Genomic DNA, 23,754 nt, shown 5'->3' on the forward strand with positions numbered 1-23,754 from the left:
GATTGTAAAAGCTAGCGAGTTAATCACTTTCATTTGCTCACAATCCTTGTTAACCTTGAGACCATACCTCTTGGTTTTTTCTAGTATGATAAAGGTATCAGTTGCATACATATCTACCATGACATTTTTTATTTTGCCTTTAAGCACCAAGTCCACATACATCAAACCTCTCTCAACTTCTTTTTTTCTCATGTTTAGTTAGGTATAAAAAGCACTAAAAGACTGTATTAAGGCTATCCTTACTAGCTCATCTTTAACTTCATCAACAATTTTAAGGTGCTTTGGAAAACTTTTAAAAAGAAGCTCTTAAGACATTAAAGGCACTTGTATATGGACATTTAGCCACCCGTTGTGGCCCCTAGCATAGAAAGCAAGCTACCTTGGCTTAAAATTTGATGCATTATTTGACTTAGGTTGGGTATTGTCTCAACTAGAAAGCTTTCTATCTGATCCTTCACTTAAGGGTTTGTCCATTTTGGTCATTTTTTTTCATTTTCAAAGCTGGAGTTACTGCCACATGATAGAGGGTTTTTTTTGTTTTGATGGGCTATCATTATAGCCATTAAGATGTTCGGAAATAGCTATAACAATGGCTACATCTTACACATTTTATCTTTGTAGCTCTATCCTAGTGCATGACTTAAAGCCCTCAAGGAAAGAGAACATTTTATTATTTTCGAACATGTCCTCAATATCCAGCATCAAGGTAAAAAAGCTCTTCACAAGCTCATGCACTGTTTTCGTTTGCACCAATTTCCAAAGCTTCCATCTGACTATATACTATACATTCTCAAGAAAGAATTGGTTTTCAACTCTTACTTAAGGTCCTTCCAAGTTCTAATAGGGCACTCATCATTAGCAAATTTTGAACGCCACCATAACTTGGCATTCTTAGCAAGATACATTATAGCTATGGCAACCTTATTTTCCTCTGAGTTTGTGTACGCAAGTCAAAAGTATTTTTCCATATCAAACAAGTTCTCAAGCTCTTTGCCCCCTTATAGTATAAATGTTCTGGCAACTTTGCTTTTTTTTTTTCCTTTTTCTGTGGAACTAGAGCTGAACTTAGCCATAGTGAATTGTAGACACTCACTTAAGCCTTGAGCTCCTCAAACTCTCTCTGGAGAATGCTCATAGCATCTCTTGTCTCATCAGTCACACCATTAACAGTATTGGATAGCTTTCACTACATTATCTTGATTTCTCTCAATCGATTATAAGTTACTATATAAGCTTTCAAGGAGATCATCGCAGCTTTGAGCTTTTTAATTCTTTAGTGATCCTTTGATCCACCATTCGTTGTAACCATCTTTGCTTTAATTTTAGCACTTCTCAATCGTGCTCTGATATTACATATCACAGATTAAATTTTCTCTTAATGATGTAATAAACTATGCAGCACTTGAATGAATGCTTTTTACTAATACACAACAAACCACAAGTTAATCTCAAAAATACATAATAAAATATCATGATATAATAAGTACACATCAAATCAACCCCTGTTACCCTAATAAAAATTTTTTATTAATATTAACATGATTACAAAAATTACAAAAAAAGTATTGAGTTCTCACCATTTTTAAGATCAAAAGGACAATCTTAGATCAATGGTTTAACATATATATTAACCAATGAGATAATTCAATAATCTACTAACTGTTCATCTCCTCTTGAAAATTTAAGAGCTTTTATAACCACGATATCAAAAATCATTATAATATTTAAAATAAAAATACTTTTTTTAACGCATAAGATTTAACCTTCCTTTTAACACCTCCGCCACTCTATGCAAAAGTGACTCTTAACCTTCCTTTTAACACCTCTGCCACCCTATACAAAAGTGACTCTAAAAATACTTTTTACATCCTATACTCGTTCATTGCCTCGTACAAAGTTGACTCATGACAGTGAGTCAAAGCACTTTGATTGGTAACAAACTTTTGCATGTGGGATTTGTATGGATCTGATTATTCTTGTCCAGTCTTCGTAAGATGGGTCCCCCAAATTTGACCCTTCGTTGTATAAGTAGCAGGTTGGTGACGTCTGGCAGGCTCCACACTGATTAATTATAGAGAAAAAGAAAAAAAAAATATAAAGAGTACCACTGCTATAATTGTATTAAAAAAAAAGGCAAAAATCATTTCTAAGATACAATTTTGCTTCATATAAGACAAAATGCAGATATTAATTAGACCCAATTTTAGTCTATACCTGAAAATTGGAATCCAATGATCCTTCGTTGTGAATGTTAAAAAAAAAAAAAATTGAGTTTGAGATGATCTATTCAAGTCATTTTTATATTACATGGCTTTGCTGCTTCCCATCTCTTCTATTGGTCAACAGACACCAATAGAAATATTTCTCCCCATTGTTAGAGTATCAAAACTACCCTTAATTGAATTATTAAAAAAAAAAAGAAAAGACAATGTAAAACTTGATATTTTGTTCACAAGGAAAAATGAATGATGGTACTGTCACCGTTGGTTGATGGCATCAAGTCAAGTGCAAGTCATTTACAAAAAATACAATCAATGATTTTAGATGCCAATTTGATTAAACAAAGACTAGCGTTTGAGGTCAACATTGTATAAATACTTTTTGTATAGTTTTGTTAAAAAATAATTGAAGGCAGTGGCTTCTAGTGCAGTTCTTTTCTCTATGCAATTCAATTCCGCTAGCTTCATAAGATATTCTTTTCGTTCCAAGTTTCTAGGAATATCAGCCACCGCAACAAAATGAGCTTTAACTTGCATGATCTTCCTCTTCTTCTCCATTTTCTCCATGTTTTTGTTCCTTTTTTTTTTTTCACAGAACTGAGAGTGGTGCAGTTTGGACCGTGAAGCAACACGAATAAGACTATAAGCGTCTGATCTTGTTGAAGCTACCCCAGAATCGGCTCAAATCCCAGCCCAGGTACCTTCTTGAAACCGAAATCTAGTTTCATTTTAAGTGGCGTCTGCCATGCTACCCAATATGAACAAAACAACGAGGTATTTATCATTTGTCATAATTGACTTGGAAAAAAAAAAGTAACCAAAATTTTGCTTCTTTAAACCTTCAGCTCAAAACTTGTTTTACATATTTTGCTTTCTCAGAAGCCAGATTCGTTCACACACAATAGTATGGCCACTTTCACACATGCAAAAGGATGATATTTTTCTAGAAACAGATTGATTTAAGGAACAAAACAGTTACCTGGTTTGATTTGCCAGACAAGCATTTCATGTAACCTGCTGTAGTTATTAGATAAACTGAAGAACATTGATCCAAAAAACAGATACATTACTAATTTAACAAAATAATAATCCGGAAAGTCTCTGAAATACAATGTCAAATTGAAAGAGTAGCAGTAGTTTATACATAGGAAAACCATGAAGCTCGGAACAAATTGCTTACCTCCTAGATTAGTCATCACATTTATGAACCTATGACCAACCAAAGATGTAATCAAGCACATAAACGAGCGCCAAGGAAAATGGATAAAGGATATAAGCAACCGAGCATGTCCAAAGAGGGAAAGTGGTGCGGAAGCTGGCAAAGGCACCCATCACAATGCAAACAATAAGAATAACCAACACTTCAGATGAGAAGTCCCAAGTCAACCCCCGAATGTAAACAAGTGCCAGGAAAACTGACAGGCAGAGGACGTTATTCATGGTTACTGCTCCATAAAGCTGCATCAAGAAACTCGGAGATGAGAATTCATATACTAGCTTGATAATCAATCAAATGATTATCAATTTCACTCAACAAATAAGCAGAGTAACAAGAAACAGACCTCAGAAAATGTTAAAGATGCAGTCCTCTGCTTTTTGCGGCTAGCAAAGATAATGGCTGATACAGCTTCACTAGAGTTGGTAGCCAATGGTAATGCAATAAATGAGACAAAAAAAGACGGAATGCTTGTCGCATCAGAAAAATTATCAACAGCATCAACCAGTGGATCCGCAAATGCAGCTGCAATAATGGTACCCAACAGTAACATTAGCACAGCTTTGAAGGAGATCCACCCAGGGTTTTCAACGCGATCAACAACCTCATCACTTTGTTCCTCCGGCCCCAACAAATCATGTTCTCTCTTGGTTTGCTGCGGAATAATTAGAAGTAAGTCTGTGCAAGTTATAATCTTTAGAGAAGTCATCCATGCTCAATTTACCTGGTAAAATCGGTCAATAAACTTAAACGTTCCAGAATTAGGTTCAAGATAAGCACCCCCAGTTCGCTTTGCTTCATTAATCCACTTTGTGATTCCTTTAACAAACTCCTCCGGCTGAACAACAGAATCATGGGAGGTATCAAAATCTGCCATTACTTTTATCACAGCATCATCCTTATCAAAGTTTATTTCTTCAAAACGGATTCCTATCATAAATGCTTTCAGTTCAGAATGTGAAAGACTACCATCGCGATTCTCATCAATTGTCTCAAACAACCTGTCAGGTGTTTAGAGAGTTAGTAAATGTTAAGAGTACATGATATGTGACAAGAAGTACCAGCAGAAGAGGTAAGTTTTTCTTAAATGTCAAAATTTAAAACTAACTTTTTTATAATCTCAGTATTGGGTTCACCATCATCGGTAAGAAGCTTTCCTAAAGCATGCTTTTTCAAATGTACTAAGATTTGTGATATGAAATGTTTGTGCTTTGCAAAAGCAAGTCGTCTTCTCTGGATCCAAGGCTGAATGACCTGCAAAATATATACATATCATAAGAAAATAAAAAAATCAGCTGATTATTCAGGACTGCACTAAACAGAACAACCCCCACATTCAAAATCTAGACAACTAAAGACAAACAATGAAAAAATTTACCACCTCGGGCAGACATAAGACTTCTGTACTAGATAAAACATTTCAACCATGCAATAGGAGGTGGTTTTCAGATTTTATTGTCTTCTTCATTACTGATTTGCCATTGATCAAAAATTGAGATTACATAATCAATAAACTCCATAATCATTATGTATGAATTTTTTTTTAACTACAAAAGAAAGCTTAATTTTTCATGATATAATGCAAACCACTTTAACAGAACTAAGTAACTACTCCATTATATAATAGCTAAGCATTTTGGATTCGGATTTTCTGTTGAATTGCTTCAACTCATTGATTCCCGGTTCCTTGATTCCCGGTTCCACTGTAGGAAAACAAAGGCATGGTAATAATACTAACCATACAGAGTGATTAATACAGCATATTCAGAACCTTTAAGGCATAAAGCTAGGGGGCATTTCAGGTCTTGGTAAACAAAAAAAGCAACAATTTTAAGTTTCATTTACTTTTTCTCAAGTTTTAGCTTTCAAGCAGAATGTTTAGAAGAACTCAAACGGCGTAACACCGGCTAGTTGGCTAACCTATTTTAAAACTCAGATTAACCAAAATGAAATTGCTGCAAGGTAAAGAATACAGGTTGTTCTTTTCCAAATTACTCAATGAAAGAAAGAAGAAACTAATTCATTTCACGCATTATTTGCATATGGTTCACTTCTACTAACATTTAAAAATAAAGTTGTAAACATAATCCAATAAATAGTTAAAAGAATATTAAAAGGAAATAAACTATTGGAACATATGATGACAGAGTTTCTTTCTGGAAGATATTATTACCTGATAAAGGCAATAAGAAACCAACATTGAGACTGATACAATAAGTGCAATCAAAACTACTAAGTGTCTTCCTGAAGTTGAATTTAGAAGTTGTGGTAGTTGAACAATAATAAATGGGATAACTGATACAGCCATTATTCTTGCAGCATAGCAAGTCCATATATCCGTACTGACACCAGTCTCTGCAATATTGGACAAACTTTTGATTACGGACAATTAAAAAAAAGAAAAAAAGAGACAGAAAAAGTAAAAGCTTTGGGATTAGGCATCCACCTAAAAAATATAATCACATCTTAAGATACTAGTTCAAACAAAAGTACCAGTACCACATGTACTTAGTTGAATGATCTGAAGATTACACTCACCCTCAATTTTCCAGCGCAACTGAAAGTTATTTAGACCATAATTGAAACTTGAGACCTTAAAATACTAGCATACATTCCCCACTTAATAATTTAAGGTTCTGAACATATAGCATTACAAGGTATAATTGCTAACAGATATTGATTGAAGGAGAGGAAAAAAATCAATACACTTTACATAATAATACATACTAATAGAGAAAGCAACTGTAGAGACCCGTTCGCTTTGAACCGAAGGTCTCACGGTTTTGTCCCACAAAAGGCCCTCATAAGTTTGAGATTAAGTCTCTACATATATATCATTCCTTATCCACACATTCTCCTGATGTGGGATTGAGGGCGTTACAATCTCCCCACCTTTAATGCTTGACGTCCCTGTCAAGCCGAGTCCATCCACAGGACCAAGATCATACCAGACCATCATGTAACACTTAGTGACTCCCACGGCTCCACCGTGTAACACTTAGTGACTCCCACGACTGCGGACTGGTGACCGCTCTGATACCGTTTGTAGAGACCCGCACCCAACCTGCGAGGTATTGTCCGTTTTGACCCGAAGGTCTCACGGTTTTATCCCACAAAAAGTCTCTCACAAGTTTAGGATTAAGTCTCTACATATATATCATTCCTTATCCACACATTCTCCTGATGTGGGATTGGGAGCGTTACAGCAACAGTGGTTACTAGGACTGACTACAGTAAAAGAGCATCTGTCCATTCTCTAATTTTTCCTCGTGTAGCAATTTTCACTATTAAATCCAAGGGAAGTTTCAATGAATGAAAAGGTGATAACAAAATCTTATGCAGTTGGCCGCAGCAGAAGGCATGGTAAAACAACTTCTCAGCCCCTCATAGCACTAACTAGCTAATAATAATGTTGAGCAGAGGTATGCACCTGTTAGGCTAAATCCTTTTGTAATTGTTCCGTCTACTGCAACTGAATCATGAAGATTACACCTGCCAACAATAACACACGTTCCCCATATCACCGTGAGAAGCATGACAGTTGACCCAGCAAGCAATCCCATTCCAACGGAGACCTGACTTTGAGCAGTTTCTGTGGTTCCAGAAAGTCCGGATACTGGGAAGTGAGAAGAAAAAGAGACAACCCAATTAAAAGCATTCCAGACATAAAACAGTTAAATACATTAGCCAGATGATATGGCATGACAACTTCCAAACATGCACATGCTTATAAACGCAATCAAAATAAAACAAATTCATATATATTATTTAAAGAAAGCATATTGTATTTCTATAGTTGGATAAACCATTAAAAAGAAACCTTTAAGAGAAAATTTAAAAGTCTTTCAGCTAAGTTTTGCAATTCATTTATGATTTAGAACTTCAAATCACTTAGTTGTGAGAAGAATGAGCAATTAAGAATTTTCATTCTCTAGAAGGTTGAAGTTGAATTTGTAAGTCCACAAAAAAACTGCAACTTTAAACCTAAATCATCATAACCAGAAAATGAACACAAATGGTAGTAACGTTTTCATATACAGCAAGCTGTCAAAATAGAAGAAACCCATAAAAACCATCAAAGACTCCTGAAATGCCTAATTCCTGGAAATTACAGAACCCTTAAAATTTGAGAACAAAGAAACAATTTTTTAATTTTAATTCATATTTAAAAAATTATATAATATTTATATTGTTAGATAAACCATTGTAAAGAAAACCTTCAATAGAAAAGTAAATGTCTTTCATCTAAATTTTCATAAACTCAAAAACAATTTAGAACTTCATTTCGTTAGTCTTGAATTTGAGAAGAATGAAGCACTTAAATTCTTTTCCAGCATCCTCTATCCACGTCAAAAATTGAATTTGCTTAAGTCCAAACATGTTCAACTAATCAAATGGGCACCAAAGCTTCCATGTCGCAGCTGAAGTCTCTTCAAATAATAGAAGCCCATATATAATCATCAAAAAAATCCTTTTAAGTGTCTAACTCCCACAAATGATCAAGCATAGAAAACAAGGAACTTGTTGGAGATTACTTCAACCGCTACTTCTTTTCTTTTCTTCATAAACCCATTTGAAAGACTCCAAAAAAAAAAAAAAGGGCTACTGAAACTCCCTTGTAAGAGACATTTGGCAATAGCATAGGATCACTAAACAACAATAATTGATTCTGTCCACCTGGATCAATATACAAAAAGTTTAAATTACATGATCAAGAAGCAGAATTTTATAAGTAATGTCATGCAAATAAAAATAACAATATCCAAAGATCAAAGTAACCTGGATATTCCAATAAAAAAAAAAAAAACAGAAGAGAACCATAAAAAGAAATAAGAAAAGGTTATTACATACAATATGACAACATAAGTACAACAAGAAAAGAATAAAGCTTTCAAAGAAGAATAATCAACAGTAAATAGTATACACAAAATTCAACTCTGCCATCCTACAAAAAAATCAAAATTTAAAAATTATACTAAACCCGAAATTTGTAATCTCTATACGGGGTTAATGTTAACTGAATTAACATATAAATTTTCAATTCTTTTCATAGTAAAAAAGACAAGACCTAAACTTCTTTAACCTTCAGCTCTTTCAAATCCATTTTCTGATCAATCAAATAATGAATAACTAAACTTAACTTTCTCTTCAAACAAACAGAGCATTACCACATTTTCTCGTAAACCCAACAGCCCAATAAAAATTTTCCAAAAATGAACACTTTAAAGTTACCAAGAATAAGCATTGCATCGGGAAGAGCTCCAAGAATAGGCAACAACAATCCTCCGACAACCCCGGGACCAAGGATCTGAAGCAAAAGCTCACTTCCATTGGACAAGTAAGTAGCAGCTAAAAACATAAGGTATCCATAACCAATGATTAAAAACAAGTTTCCCAACACCGTAGTTGTACAGGGTAAGAACCCATACGTCTGTTCACACGATTCCTCCGCCGAAACCAGCGGTTTGAGGAGGAGGTAAGGTGGGTTGTTTTTGACAGTGGAGATTCCATCGGAAACGAGAACAGTTGGGGATGGACGGCCGGTGATGAAGCGAGCGTGAGATGGGAAAGAAAAGAAACAAAAGAGGAAGAAGAAAAGGAGTAAGAAATATTTGGAAGTCATGGTTTTCTTTTTTTTAGAATTTTTATAAGGTGGAAAGGATTAAGAAATGTTTGAAAATTGAAAGTTGAAAATAAAAATCGAAGATTTTGATTATAAATAGAAATGGAAAGGGCTGGAAGACGAGGAAAGAGTGCAATAGTGTTTGAACACTGCGTCAGGAAAGTAGGAGGGGACCAGTAAGGAAAATGAATATCTTTTATTTTATTTATTTTTTAAGGATAAAATTAATTTTAGGTGAAATATTTTAAATTGATTTTTTTTTTATTTTTGACATTAAAACATTATACATCAATATTATAAGAAATTTTGAATTTATAATATCAAATAAAAAATCATTGAAAGGCAAATAATTAGAGAGAAAAGAAGTACTATAATTTGAGATATTTAATTTGTGGCCATGAATTTAAGCTCATTCTGTTTAGTAAATATTTTAATATTTTCTAATGAATATTTATTTTTATAACGTAGTGAGTTATGTAATTCACTAATAGTATGTCAATAAAAGATTATAAATTTTATACCTTTTTTTTACTTTTTAATGTCCAAAAATTATGTTATTTTTTTAAACATTTAATTTTCTTTTTTTATATTCTAAAACTATTTTTTATTTTTTATATTAAAAATCTTGATACATTAATTTTATAAAAAATTTTAAAATTTTAACATAAAATATGCTAAAAAGATCAAAGTTTTCGTGATAAAATTACTAGTAAAAAATATAATTATAATCAAGTATTACAAAAATAAAAATCACTTAACATTCAATTAAAAACTAGAACATAATAAATTAATATAAAATTAAATTAAATCCATGTAAGATTTAAATTTAAGATTTCAACATTTATAATTTTTTTTATTAATTCATAACCTAAGTGGCCAAAATTTTTTTAAAATCCGTAAAATTTAAATTTGAACAAAAAAATGGACGTAGAAAATATATTATTAAATAGCCATTATGACATTTTTTGTTAAAAACTTGATATTCTAATTTTAAAAATTACTCATAATTGAAATTTGAAAATAAGGGTTGGGTTAATCATACGAAGAACTTTATTACTCAATAATACTATATTAATTCGAATTCAAATTTCGAGAGATTTGGGAAATTTTAAACTTTAATTGTTTAACTTGTTGGGATACATTTTGTGAACTTTGTGTTTTCATATGGACCAAAAACAAAAGAATTTGGTTAATCTAGTTGAATAATTTGTTTTGTTTTTATCATTTTTGTCCTTAGATTTTTTAATTGATTGCCATAATTTTTTTTTTAATCTTAACAATTAAGCAACTTCTAATTGATTTGATCAACAAAAAAAAAAAAAACTTCTAATTGAAGTGTCTAGAAAAGGACAATAAGAAAAGTGAATTAAAGTTTCTGCCTGTGGAGCCATGGTGGAATAATTAAAATTTTCTTGAGATCTTGTCTCAATGTTAAGAAAGTTTTAAATTTTTAGGTCTTAAATTCAAAATTTATTATGATTAGTTAGTCCAAATTTATTGGTTTTATTTGGTTATTAAATTGCTAAAGTTAATGAATAACTTCTTTTAGAAAAGTGTAATGCGTTAATTAATTGAAATTCTCCACTGAATCTATAATATTGTTGTTAATCTTTGCCAGATTTTGATTATGATAATCATTTGGTAACCCAACCATAGAAATATTATTTTTAATTAATATGGGCACATAAGTAATTTCAAATTATAGTGGGCAGAGGACATGAAGGAATCATGGAATTGGATAAGGATGTTGATAGAGTTGCCCAACTTAAAACAAATGTTGCAAATAGGAAAATTAGACAAAATAAAGTTTAAATAGAATTTCAAATTTAGTATAGTTCTTTAAAATAATTATTTTAAATCATATTTAATACATAAAATTATAATAAGATAATATAAAATAATATTATAAATAAGATTAGATCAAATAATATTATTTTATTTTATATTTGATATGTATAATAATTAAAATAAAATAATTTATTTATTAATCAAAATTATTTTTTTTAAAATTTATATAATTTTAATTATTGATATAAATTTTTAAAAATATAGTAAGACATATAAGTTGAATCACATAAATTAAAAATAATTTTTTATTTTGAAAAAATTAAATTATATTATACCAAAACGATAATAATTTTTTTATAATTTTATCTATTTTAATTAATTATAAATTAAATATAATATAAAATAATTGTCATATTATCATATCTCTTATCTTATATATCATATATAATTTTAAAAAATTAATATTTATCTAATCTAATAATTTAAATTCAAATACTTATCTCTTTTACAAGAAACAAAGAAAAAAAGATATTGACAATAATGAATACAATGACTAATAAAAAGTGATAAAAAGTTTGAAGTGACCCAATGAAACTTTTTTTTTTTTAGTGCGTGTTTAGGAATGCACAACCATAAGGATTTTTCTTTTTCTTTTTTTTTTTTTGGTCCAATGAAAAAAAAAAGTCCATTTGGATTTTGTTTTTGGTTTGCAGCTTCTTTTTGGGGGAAAATTTATTCTCAATTTTCATCATAGTACTTTGTTCTAAATAAGAAATCAAGAAAGATTTAGACAAAAGTTTTTAAGAAAAATTTATGAAATTTTTAATTAAAAATAATTTAATAAAAATTAAAAATTAAAATCGATAAATTAAAAAATTTTATTACATACATTATGTGTACAAAATTTAAAAAAATTTTAAGGAAGTTTAAGATAAATTTTTAAATAGATATTTTTAGTAAAAATATTAATAAATTTTTATCGTTGAATAAAAATTAATCAAATTTAAATTATAAATAATATTTATATATGTTTTTATACATTATTAATCTTCACATTCTATCAATCTATCAATTTTAATATTTTATTAAAATTTTAATTATTTTTTAAAAATTTTACAAATTTTACCTAAAAAGTTTTTGATAAATTTTATTCTAAAAAATCAACCTAAAGTACAATATTTTTGATATCATATATTTTGCAAATACACAATTTAAATTTTGTTTTAACAATGATGATGATGATCATAATCATGATGATGATCATCATCATCTATTTGTAAAGTATTTTATTTTTTATCAATGATTTTAAATTTATCATCTTTTAAATTTATTTAAAATTCATCCATCAATCAAATGTAGTTTTATTTTATTGTTATAAGTTATCAATCAAATGTAGTAAAATGTGTAGGTGTTGGTGATTTTAATAGACCCTGTTTCTTACATACCCACTTGCATTTAAATATATTCCTTCCTCAAGACTCTCCTTTAAAAGATGATTTCTAAGAGTCCAATTGGATCACTGATTGACACGCCAGTGAGGCACGCTTTCTCTCGCTTTTGGTCTAAACGACGTTGTTTAAGTGTTTGGATAATATCAACAAGGCACGGTAGCTTCCGGTTATCCACCGGAATTAAAAGCTCAGTTAATTTTTTTTTTATTCCCACAACACCTCTTATTCCATTTACGTCCATAATTTTTTTTTTTTACTTTTTTTCCCTCAAATTTTGAGTATTTTCTTTCAATTTAACTTTTTTTTTCATTTTTTGATTTTTTATCTAAACATTTTAAAATAATTTTATTAAATTAACAGATAAATTTTATTATATAATAAATAAATAGTATGTACTAATATTTTGATTGAATAAAAATTTTAAAATTTTAAATATTATAAATAATATTAAAATATATAAAAATAATTTATCAATATACCTTTAGAGTTAAATCTTTAATAGTCATTTTGATTCTTATCATCACTCTTATTTTGTTATTCAAAACGTATATCTCATAATTTAATTTAATTTTATCATTATAATATTTAATTTTAATAATTTTATTATTATAATTATTTTTAATTTCATTAAAATTAATCTCATCGACTATTCAAATAAGCTTTTAATTATCCTAGTATTGTTCAATGCTGTAAGGATATGTTTACCCTTGAATCTAATGTGTTGTTTTACGACTTAATTCTTGAGTATAAGGGGGATTCACATGTAATAGTAGGCTGCGTATGAAAACCTTCAAATATTAAAAAGTAAAAAAAAATTAAAAGAAAATATTTTCACTTTCCCAAAATTTTCTTGAATATTCTGTCCATTAATAAAATTAATAAATTCCTCCAAAATTATATAAATATACATATATGTCATAAATGAATGCCCAGAAAAAATTATGAATCTGACACGATTTGAGTATGCTCTTTATGGGAGCTTTCTGAATTTTCGAGGTACCGAAAGTTACACAGCATGTGAATCTGTCAAGGATGGGAAAATTACTGCTTCTTTGGGCATATGGTCGCCAGGATGCGTTGTTGTTGAGACGATAAGAGGAAACCACCATGGGATTCTATCAGGAACCTGGAAGAACTGGCGCTGCAGATTTTGCATTGTCAGGTGATTCGCCAAATATACCCGAAAACATGTCAATGGCAGGGAAAGAATTTTATTTATGAAATGCTTTGGTGGGGATCCCTGTGAACGCCGGACTAGTGATAGGCTACCATGTCATCCTTTTCTCTTTCCTGAGCGATCACTGCTAGGTAAGGGTAGTAAAGATTAGCCGATTCTAATTTTTTAATAATATATAATATTATTAATTTTTAAAATCCGACTTAAAATCAAAATTTTATTATAAAATTGATTATATTTAAATGAAATTTTACTAGTTGATTTGATTTATCGATTTTTAAATTTGTATATATTATTTTAATAAAATTTTTAATATATTTAAATAAATTTTTATAAAATAATTATTTTTATTTTATAAAATTTAGAAACTAATAATAATATAATTCGATTCGATTCAATTCAATTTATTTTTATTTTTTATGTTCTGATTTAAAATTTAATTCGTATTTAATATATATATTTAATATTTAATTTTAATCCAAATGGAATAAAAAAAAATGTAATTCAAACCAAACAAGATGTTTTAATTTTAAATCAATTTTTTATTATTTTGATTTTTTTTTCATCCCTACCATGGGCACCACGAACAAGTTTTCATCAAAGATGCTTAGACAGAAGTTATCTCTTTCAGAAAGTTTTCTTCAAGATTTTTTTCATTCTGTTTCAAGTTCAGAAATTCTTTGTAGGAATTCTCACTCACTCAACTATGGTGACGAGGAAATATTCCAGAATTGCAAGAATATTGGTTTTATCTGTATATATATTCGACTTTGAACTTTAGATTACCATACTTTTAATTTTAGATAAAAACAAAAGCCATGTTTTGACATCAGAGTTAATAAAAAATACTATGATGATAGAAAATTAGAAACGAAATAAAAAGAAAATTTTGAATTTTAGTTTCATGATTTTTTTTCTATCATGCCATTCTTGATTTTTTTTTTTTCTTAATCATAAGCCAATCTTTTAAAGAAATATTTTACACAGTATTTTTTAATTATTATATTTTGATCAAATTTGCTTCAAAATTAAAAATATGATATTAAATTTGTTTCAAAATTAAAAATATAATGATAAAATTATACCTATTAAAAAATTAATAATAAATTTAAATCATTCATGTAAGTGCAGTGATAAATTTACTCCTTACCACAAAAAACTATGATCAATTAACACCATGTTGTTAATTATCTTGTGTTTTCTTCCTTCAAATTATCAATTGGTTGAAATATATAGTCTAATTAACTCTTTTTTTTTGGATAATTAGGCTAATCATCTCTCTTCTACTTTTTTGAGAATAAATTCATCTTCATTAATCGCGTCTTGGGATAATACAGTTGCTTCTGACAACATCATCTATGATAGGAGGGAAATCTTCCACCCAGAAAGCATCACTCTCTAAACCTAAAACAAGCCTGGCTAGCTTTTGTGCTGCCTCGTTCGCCTGACGCCTTACCTAAGCAACCTCAAACCAGTGGAAATCTTGTCTCATCATCCATGCATCATCCGGGATATTGCTTACTGCTAACAGATGCTTAGTTTGCTGGTTAAGTTTGGAGATGATTTCAGCTGCATATCCTTCCAATATTATCTCTGTGAAGCCTAGTTCCCTGGCAAAGATAATGCCAGCCACAGCAGCTTATGCTTCGATCACTACAGCTTGTCTAATTCCTGTTATTTGTTTTGAAGCAGCCCTCAGGACTTCCCTTCTGTCAATTCGTGCCACTATCCCAATACCTCCAGTGGCCTCTGTGAGATGTAAGGCCCCATCAAAATTAACTTTGATAATATTGGTGGGTGGCACTTTCTAGATTGTGGTGATTTCCAGCTGTCTATCTGCCCGGTCCTGACTACCCTTAACTTCATGCAGATAGCTAAGAGCAAAATTTGCAGTTTCTTGAGCAGTTCTGAGCACCTTCTTCTTCATCAGCTCGTTTCTGCTATGCCAGATAGCCCAACAGATCACAAGTCCTTTTCGAAGCTTTCACTGGTCATGGAGTTGGCCAAGCTAGAGAGCCATCCTTTGTCTTCAGCATCTAAGTTACCCGTCCAACATCTATCCGCATCAACAAAGAGTCATATGTCCTTTGCTTTTTGACAATCCCTTAAAGCGTGTATCACCATCTCTTCATGGATTCCACATCGAGGGCAGACCGTGTTGGTATCACTATTCTGTTACTTCTATTACTTTTGATCTGTTGAGGGATATGATAACTCATTTATGGGAGAGGTAACCAAAACATGTCTAAAGATAAGTATCCTACCCGTCGACAAGTAATTTACTTGATTGATTAAGATTTATTTTATCAAAAAAAAATTTTTAAATTTGAATTTTATCAGTAATCGTTTGTTAAAGTTATTTCAAACATATAACTTGTAATTATTTATTTTGACTGTTAAATATAATATATTTTATTTTAATCTAAAAAACTAAAAAAATTATCTTTCTCCAAAATTTTTTTACCAAAAAAAAAATCAGTACCCATAAAAATGAGCAATAAGAATTTAATGCATGCACATGACACTGTAACGGAGACACTGACTGTTTGATGGGAAACGAAACCAAAAATAAAAGGATTGAACTCTATAACTAAATTGATTAAAATTGTTAAGGATAATAGAAAAGAGGCATTTGTTTCAAAAATGTAAATTTGATTGATTTTATAGATCATCTATACAAAAATTGAAAAAATTATGTTGTTTTTATTAAGTGTTTTAACTAAAAATTATTAATTTTCATCATTCATCAACTATATATTATCTGAGTCTTATTTATGAGTATTAATTTTAGTTAATTTTTTTAAATATTATATTTGATCTAGTCTTTGAACTTTATGATCAATCTATTGATATTTATTTTCAATTTTAATATTCATTTTTTTTTTATTTTGACAAAATCTTTGAGATATTTTGCAATAAAATTTATAAATTTGATTGATAAAGACAAAATGTCTTCGAGTCATTTGTCAATCTTTGTCAAGAATCGCAAATTTAAGATGATTATGATTAAATTTAGGATATGTAGAAGTGATTAAAAAGAGTTGATTTTTTATCCTTTAAAATTTTAATTTTTTAATTTAATAAATGAAGTAAAAAAATTGTCACGTATCTCATTTATTTTTTTATTTTTTTTATATCCTAAAAAATTTATCATTTTACTAATTCTAATAATAAAATTTTTAAACTTTACTATCAATAAACGTGATAATTTCTTTTGAATAAATACGAAGAAAGATAAGAGCTTAAGGAAAAAGAATTACCAACGCAATCAGAAGTGGTCAAGTTTGGGTTAAAAACAAAGCAAAATATAGTGGTCCCTCGGGTTTAGTAATTTATTATTTTTAATATTTCTAAACAAATTAATAAATATAAAATAATATAAAAAGAAGAGAGAAAGAAATTAACAATCAGTTTTTTTCTTCTTTTGACGAACAATCAGACATTAACCACCAGTTGTCTCTGACAACACAAATTCTTTTCACCCATCCCAAACACAACCCCACACCCTAAAATCCCCACCATGTTTTGCCTCCCAATTAATTACAATTTAAAAAAAAATTAAACTATTTTCATCGTCATAAATTAAAAAAAAACATAAGAGCAATTCAATTCCCCTAATAAAATATTAAACCCACATCAACATTTCCCTGTTCTTGGCACTTCAAATTTTGGTCTTGAGGGGCCCTACACTACATAGAAAGACAGCATTTGGGAAACACATCACATGAAAAACTATGCCCCCTAACACCCCCATTGTTAGATAGCTTCATTGCCTTTTTTTTTTTTTTTTTTCATTGTGCACCATATCTTCTCATTGCCTTTCCTTTGATCTGTAGCGCTCGTTTCCTCTGATCAACTTATATCTTCATTCTTTGGCGGCGGCGGCTGCTGCTGTTGTTGTTGTGGTGGTGCATGGTGGTTGTTGCTGGTGCTGTTGTTGGTGCTAGTGTTTATTTTCTTGAGGCTTTGTTGTTGCTGATACACTTGCCTTAGTCTCTCGATTTCTTTCTTCAGTGCTTCTTGATGAGCTGATCAAGGTTTCAAAACATTTAATAAAAATGGGTAAATTGTACTTCGTCTTCATATGGTTGTTTTCCATTAATTGAAAGAAAGAAAAAGGTAAGTTCTAATGAAGATCCAATCATAAGTTTATTGTCTGTTGTCACCATTGATACCATACATATATTATGATAGAACTAATTACATGCCTTCATATATAAGAGATGGGAAAGCATTAATTTTTCCTTCAAAAATACAATTTCCATGTTTCATTATATATAATTAGACATAAGTTATAGAAAACAATAATAATCATGTTTATGATTAAACTTGTTATACTAGTAATCGATAATTAAAGAACAAGTCCTACCGTCTTTGAAAATCTTGTCTTGAGCCAAAGCAGCAATCCTTTGCTTTAAAGCACTATTATCAACATTGAGAATCAGTCTTTGATGATCCAAGAATGCAACCCTTGGTGATAATGCTGATACTTCAGTCTTCATTTTTGCATTAAACCAAAATAAAAATCAAAATTAAAACAAATTTAAATAAAAAATATCCATTTTTCAAAAAAATTAGATAAAATCAATTAATTATTAATATATAAGTTTGCTATGTATGTACCTGTAATGCTGTTACACTCCTTTCAAGTTCTGAAATATATTGCAGCTTTCTCACTCTTGATCTTTGCGCTGATTGCCGGTTTGCTAGAATTCTGATCATCACCCAAATTTTAATAATTAGTTCTTTTGATAAGATAATGAAAAGAAAAGAAAATGGGTGTTGTTATTGTTTAATTTGTGTGTTTTTACCTCTTAACCCTCTTTGGATCAATAATGAGATCGCCATTAGAAGTTGGTGGAGGTTGTGCAGCTTGAGTTTCAAGCTTGCATGAGCTCTCTACCTCTCCTGGTTCATTTTTGGGTTGTTGCAGATCCCAATATGATAATGGTTTCTCGTCATTGTTGCTATTTTGATCCGACGTTGGTGTTGAAGGATTCGATGAAGATACCGTTGGCGCCGCGACGGTCATAGCGACATCATCAGAAAACATGGACATGAGCTGCTCATCATCCAGGCGATCAAAGATATTGACATCTGTTATCATGGCATTGGAGCCCCTACATTCTTCCGCCAATGGTTGCTCAAGGAAGGCGATGGAGTCGCTAATGGAACGGCGGTGGGCTCCGCGACGGGCTGATGAGAAGTCGAGGAACTCGTCCACCCAAGAGGTCTGATGGTTAGAATCATTCATAGTGGGGGTGGCGGAATTGAAGTTTGCCATTGTGGGCATTCTTCGATGAGGAAAAGGAGGCCAATTTTGGGTGATGTTGGGTATTTTCGGAGGTAAATGTGCCATTCTAAGCTAATGTCAGAAAAACCACACACTCAATATATCAAGCACAAAAAACAAAGCTAATCTTTAATCAACAAAACTAACCAACTAACTATATACAAAACCAACGCAATAAAATGTTGCAAAATCTTTATATTACTCCTAAAAAAACATGAGAGGATGCTACTAAAAAGGAAGAGGACCCAATACAAATATCATATCACATTCTTTTGAAGCAGATATTATATTTTTGAACTCGATATAAAAATAATATAATTTAAAATTTTAATAATAATTAAAAAAATATTTTTATATTTAACATATCAACATAATTAAGATATGATAATTTTTTATTTTATATATATTTAATATAAAATAAATAGTTATAAATTACCATCTTTGCCTAATATTATACTAATATGCTTAACATTTCTTTCTCTTCAGCCTTTTTTTCTCTATGGGATTTTAGTCGTATTGTTTTTTTAATGTAGTTTTTATTTATTTTTTCTTTATTTTAAGGACCCCTTGGAAGAGGGATGGTGGTGGGTCACATGGGAGGAGATAAGGGACAGCTAGCGACAGCTGGGGCTGGGGGTCCGAGGGAGAGAGGGGTTTCTTCGGAAAGTCGCAGCGTGAGTTTAATAACTGGAGGAATCAGCATCACCACGTGCCGATGTGACCCCTCTCCTTGGCATCAACTATATATATATATATAAACATTATCTAATGTTTCCAACATTAGGTATATGCATTTGTGTATTAGATGCCCCCTTTTTCTTTTTTCAATTATGGCACGAGTCTTACACAGCCACAAAGTTCTTTTATATTGATTTTCATTGACTATATAGATATATTTCCTTTTCACATCTATTTAATTTACTAATATCAACTTATACACTAATCATAAAATTGTTTTATTTTCATAAATAATTTATATAATTTAAGGATGTTAAATTTATCAAAATATGATAATTTTTTAAAATTATGTATTCGAATCCGTTTTATTTATGCTTATACGATTGAATTAAATCAACATATATTTAATTGTTACAAAGGGAGTACCAAAATAAAAAAGAAAAAGAAAAATAGATGCTCCATTTCTAGGATATATTAATTTGGAATTATACATAGTCAGAGCCTTTCAATGAATTCTATACCATCTGTGTGATACCAAATTGTTGGTAAACCATTGTTATTGAAAGTTGCTGGGAAACTTAGGTTAAAAGAACAGAAAACAAAAGCTATAAATGTATATAACAATATCTAGATGTGAAACAATAAGTTTTAATTAAGACTAGCTAGTTATTAATTAAAAGGGTTTAAGTAAGATTATTAATTATTCCATTTATCTCTACATTTGTAAATGCACATGTACCTTTAAATCAATATATGGCAAATTGAGTACAGCTCATTTTGTTCACATGGGATGAAAATCTATAATAATAATAACAATAGCCAATTGAGGATTGACATAAGCAGTAAGGAGTGAATGCACACACTTAAGTTTGAATCTCCTCATAGTTCTTTATTAATAGATGATTTATAAATTTAAAAATTTTATAGATAAAAATATTATGGATTCGTAAATTACAAATGGGTTGACAATTTTTAAAAATAAGATAACTTCTTTTACTTTTTAATTTTTATGGGTAATAATAATAATAATAATAATATGGTGATGTTTATAAGAGAAAAATTATAAATTTTTTCATATATGTTAAGAGATGAATTTTAGATAAATTAAGATTTGATTTTCAACAATTATAATTTTTTTTTCTATCTCCTAAACTTTCTACATTCTTTCTAAATATAAATATATAAATATATATATATATATATATAAATGTTCATAGTGGGAAAATGTAGGATTTTGGGGTAGCGATGAGCTGTGAAAGAAAGCGAAGTTGTAAGAATCATGTCCTTTCTCCTTACCATGTGAACTGTTTATAAGAGCCCACCCATTTCTTTGCGTTGTCCCCAAAGCAGACTCACATGGAGGGTAACGTGATCCTTATTATTATTTTTTTCTTTTTCTCTTTTTTTTTTTTTTTTTCTCAAGTTTCTTGGTACCTTCCATCATCTCATGTTGGCATTTATGTTGGGTTTTTCTAATCAAAAGTACTTAAGAATATTAATCATGATTAGTTGAAAAGTTCAACAAGGCATGTTCAGTACCCCTTCTGTCAAGTTAAAGTTTTTTTTTTTAAATTATTTTTATCTAATTTTTTTATGTACTTGTAAAATTCACCAACTTAACTACCTTGATTTTATTATTTAAGTGGGGTATGGATTTTACTATATTTTTAGGATGGTATGGTTAAATTTATTGCATAATCAGATGAATTTATATATCAATTTTAATAAAATTTATTAATATAAATTTATTTTATTATATCTTTAATATGACATGATTAAATTTATCTTATAATCAATTAAATTTAAATATTAATTTCAACGAAATCTATTTAATATAAAAAATTTTAATTATAATTATAATATTTTTTAATCATAATTATAATAATAATTATTATTATTTTTGATCTTATCAACTATCAAAATAAACTCTAAATATATAATCACAACTTTTAACATCTCTACAACTAAAATATTAACTATCATGCTTGATTTTTTTAAATACAATAAGGATATTTTTAAATTTTATTCAAATTTAATTCTCTTTCAAGTATTTTAAAACTACATTTTATTGTGTAACTGTTTGATGTCATGCTTTATTTAGGCAGGAAATAACTGGCATCATTGTCAAGCCTTTTAAATCATCATATATATAAGTTATAACAAAAAACCAAAGGATAGAGAAGAATTTGACAGGCAAAAATCAACCATTGTCATCATTATCAAGCTTTTTTTTTTTTAAATCATGTAATATTATAAATAAAAACCAATATTCCTTGCATTGATAAAAATGGATTTGCATGTGCAGCAAACCATGAGGAATACAAATAACGGAAATGCTTTATTTTATTTTATTTTCAATATAAAATTGGGATCTCAAAAATTTTTTCAAGTGCCGTACAGAGGAGGGAGGGGGAGAGAGAGAGAGAGAGAGAGAGAGAGACTGGGGAAATTGGGATGCAGAAGAAAGCATTATTGCACGTGGGAGGAGGCGAGATAAGGGCCCCCTTCTTGTTCTTTTCAGATAATAATAAAAAGCCCCAAAAAGGGGACGCGTAAATACAGTATAATAAAGAAATAAGAAAAAAAAAATTGGGAGGTGGTGACCGGTGAGTATAATCAGTCGATTGAAATTGATACAATAAAAAATTTAAATTTGACTTTTAATTTGAGATTTGATATTCGATTTAAATTTGATTGAATTTTATTTTTTTCGTTCAAATTTTATTCATGATCAAATTCAAACTACTCGAACTCGTTTAATTAAGTTTGAAAATATATAAAGATAAACTCGATTCTTATATTCGATAAGAGCTCGATTATTTGTGCTTGAGTTTAAGTTCAAATTCGAGATATTTTATTAATTAAAATAATAAAAAAATTTAAATATAAAAATTTGATTAGATTTACGAATTACTCGAACTGAATATAAGAATACTCGAACTCAGTTCGATCGATAAGTCGAACTATTCGAGCTCGAACTTAACTCAATAATAATTAAACTGAATTCAAATTTTATTCGAATCGAACTTGAGTAACTTACTAGTACTAATATATCATTTACATCTTTATTGATTACCATTTTTGCACAATTACAAATAATTGAAATATTTATATTGTATTTTTATATTAAATGTATAAAATATAAAAATTATCATATTATAATTTAAATAGATAAATTAAATTAAAATATATTATTTATTTTATTGAATTTATATAAATTTTATTAAAATTTTAAATTATACTCTTTTTATCTTAAAATTTTGTCCTTACTAAATTTTTTGGTTAAACAACTTTACTTTAACCATTATTTTTAATAAAATAATAAAATAAAAAATTTTTTAAAAATAAGATTAGTAAATTTTGAGTTTTAAAATTTTTAAAAAATATATTTTTAAATTTTAATTTAATATTATATTTCAAAAAATAAAATCAAAGTAGAATTATTTTGATAAAAAAAATTAATAAAGGATAATTATTTAAAAACAGAGGGAGTATTATTTTCAAAATTTTTATATTATTTTTATATAATATTATAATATAATATTTAAAATTATTAAATCTACTTTACAATTGCAGCGGAGCCTTGTGTTTTTGTACTTTTGATATTTTTGTTTAAAACTAGTGTTTATAGATAGGGATGAAGGACAGTTAAATTATTATTTTAAAAAATTAATGATTTTATCAATTGGGTCAACGTGTCCATGGTATAGGTATGTAAATTTTTATAAGTCATCATGATTCATTCTTTGGACTGGAACCAAGGACACAGCGACTTTGTTTCCAGGGATGGTCCATATGGCCTTCCACCTTTTTCTGATAACATTCTATTCAGCATTAACGATTTATTTGAACAATGAAGATATTAATAAGTCAATTTCTTTTGGAAAATATGTTTATTTATGTTACATGCACTCGGCGTTGGATGTTGGATATGTGTTTGAGATATGATACATTATGTTTTTTTTTAATAATTTTTTACATTAATCATTGATCGAAGATGAAAACATGTTTTGTTACAAAAAGATGCTAAACTTCTTTCAAAGTACCAGCTATAATGTCTTGAGCTAACCTTGTATAGGGCTATGATCGGACCTTAGATTGTCATAAGCCACTCATGTATAGGGCTATAACTAGGTAGATCTTTTGTGCTAGAAAAAGTATCTACATTTCAAATATTGTAATGGTTAGTGGTAGCATAGCTCTAAAATCTCTAAGGTTTTTTAGGGGAGTGAGCGGGTAGCATACTGTTGGACTACCTCACCGGTCGCGATATGGGCTTAGACCATCCGTCAAGAGCTGCCCCCTGGCC

The 23,754-nt window shown here is 29.4% G+C and overlaps 2 protein-coding genes and 1 long non-coding RNA gene across 5 annotated transcripts; 1 reads left to right on the forward strand and 2 right to left on the reverse strand.

Moving 5' to 3' along the window:
• Positions 1 to 2,424: 2,424 nt before the first annotated feature.
• LOC111275874 (sodium/calcium exchanger NCL-like) lies at positions 2,425 to 9,124 on the reverse strand. Of its 3 annotated transcripts, XR_016333578.1 has the most exons (9): positions 8,668 to 9,124; positions 6,866 to 7,051; positions 5,609 to 5,790; positions 4,544 to 4,689; positions 4,160 to 4,436; positions 3,782 to 4,090; positions 3,400 to 3,677; positions 3,199 to 3,254; positions 2,425 to 2,967 (listed from the first exon to the last, which is right to left on the reverse strand). XR_016333578.1 is itself a non-coding variant. In XM_089754260.1 (8 exons), the coding sequence occupies exons 1-7, from the start codon at positions 9,056 to 9,058 to the stop codon at positions 3,429 to 3,431; spliced, it is 1,740 nt and encodes a 579-aa protein (XP_089610386.1). In that variant the 5' UTR covers positions 9,059 to 9,124; the 3' UTR covers positions 2,846 to 2,967; positions 3,400 to 3,428. The 3 variants fall into 3 exon arrangements, 2 of the variants coding, with proteins under 2 accessions (XP_089610386.1, XP_022717195.2); XM_089754260.1 differs by lacking the exon at positions 3,199 to 3,254 and having other exon boundaries at positions 2,846 to 2,967; XM_022861460.2 differs by lacking the exons at positions 2,425 to 2,967; positions 3,199 to 3,254 and having other exon boundaries at positions 3,265 to 3,677.
• A 7,742-nt stretch (positions 9,125 to 16,866) lies between these two features.
• On the reverse strand, positions 16,867 to 19,007 carry LOC111276244 (basic leucine zipper 34-like). The gene is made up of 4 exons (XM_022862014.2): positions 18,286 to 19,007; positions 18,098 to 18,188; positions 17,844 to 17,970; positions 16,867 to 17,502 (listed from the first exon to the last, which is right to left on the reverse strand). Exons 1-4 carry the CDS (start codon positions 18,831 to 18,833, stop codon positions 17,327 to 17,329), a joined length of 942 nt encoding a protein of 313 aa, XP_022717749.2. The 5' UTR covers positions 18,834 to 19,007; the 3' UTR covers positions 16,867 to 17,326.
• Positions 18,681 to 19,675, forward strand: LOC149511664 (uncharacterized). The gene is made up of 2 exons (XR_016333616.1): positions 18,681 to 18,820; positions 19,329 to 19,675. It is a non-coding gene; the product is annotated as an uncharacterized LOC149511664 (long non-coding RNA).
• Positions 19,676 to 23,754: the final 4,079 nt, after the last annotated feature.

Source organism: Durio zibethinus, chromosome 25, assembly GCF_047325235.1.
Source record: "Durio zibethinus cultivar Kanyao isolate XHJ-2024 chromosome 25, ASM4732523v1, whole genome shotgun sequence".
Classification (NCBI taxonomy): Eukaryota; Viridiplantae; Streptophyta; class Magnoliopsida; order Malvales; family Malvaceae; genus Durio; species Durio zibethinus.

Excerpts from the sequence above, each read along its gene's own strand:
- LOC111276244 (XM_022862014.2), bottom strand. The coding sequence starts at position 18,833 with ATGGCACATTTACCTCCGAAAATACCCAACATCACCCAAAATTGGCCT. Across the intron at positions 17,971-18,097 it reads GGAGTGTAACAGCATTACAG|ACTGAAGTATCAGCATTATC; the intron begins GTACATACATAG and ends GCAAAAATGAAG. Across the intron at positions 17,503-17,843 it reads AGACAAGATTTTCAAAGACG|CTCATCAAGAAGCACTGAAG; the intron begins GTAGGACTTGTT and ends AACCTTGATCAG.
- LOC111275874 (XM_089754260.1), bottom strand. The coding sequence starts at position 9,058 with ATGACTTCCAAATATTTCTTACTCCTTTTCTTCTTCCTCTTTTGTTTC. Across the intron at positions 5,791-6,865 it reads AAAAGGATTTAGCCTAACAG|AGACTGGTGTCAGTACGGAT; the intron begins GTGCATACCTCT and ends CCAATATTGCAG. Across the intron at positions 4,690-5,608 it reads TTTCTTATTGCCTTTATCAG|GTCATTCAGCCTTGGATCCA; the intron begins GTAATAATATCT and ends TATATTTTGCAG.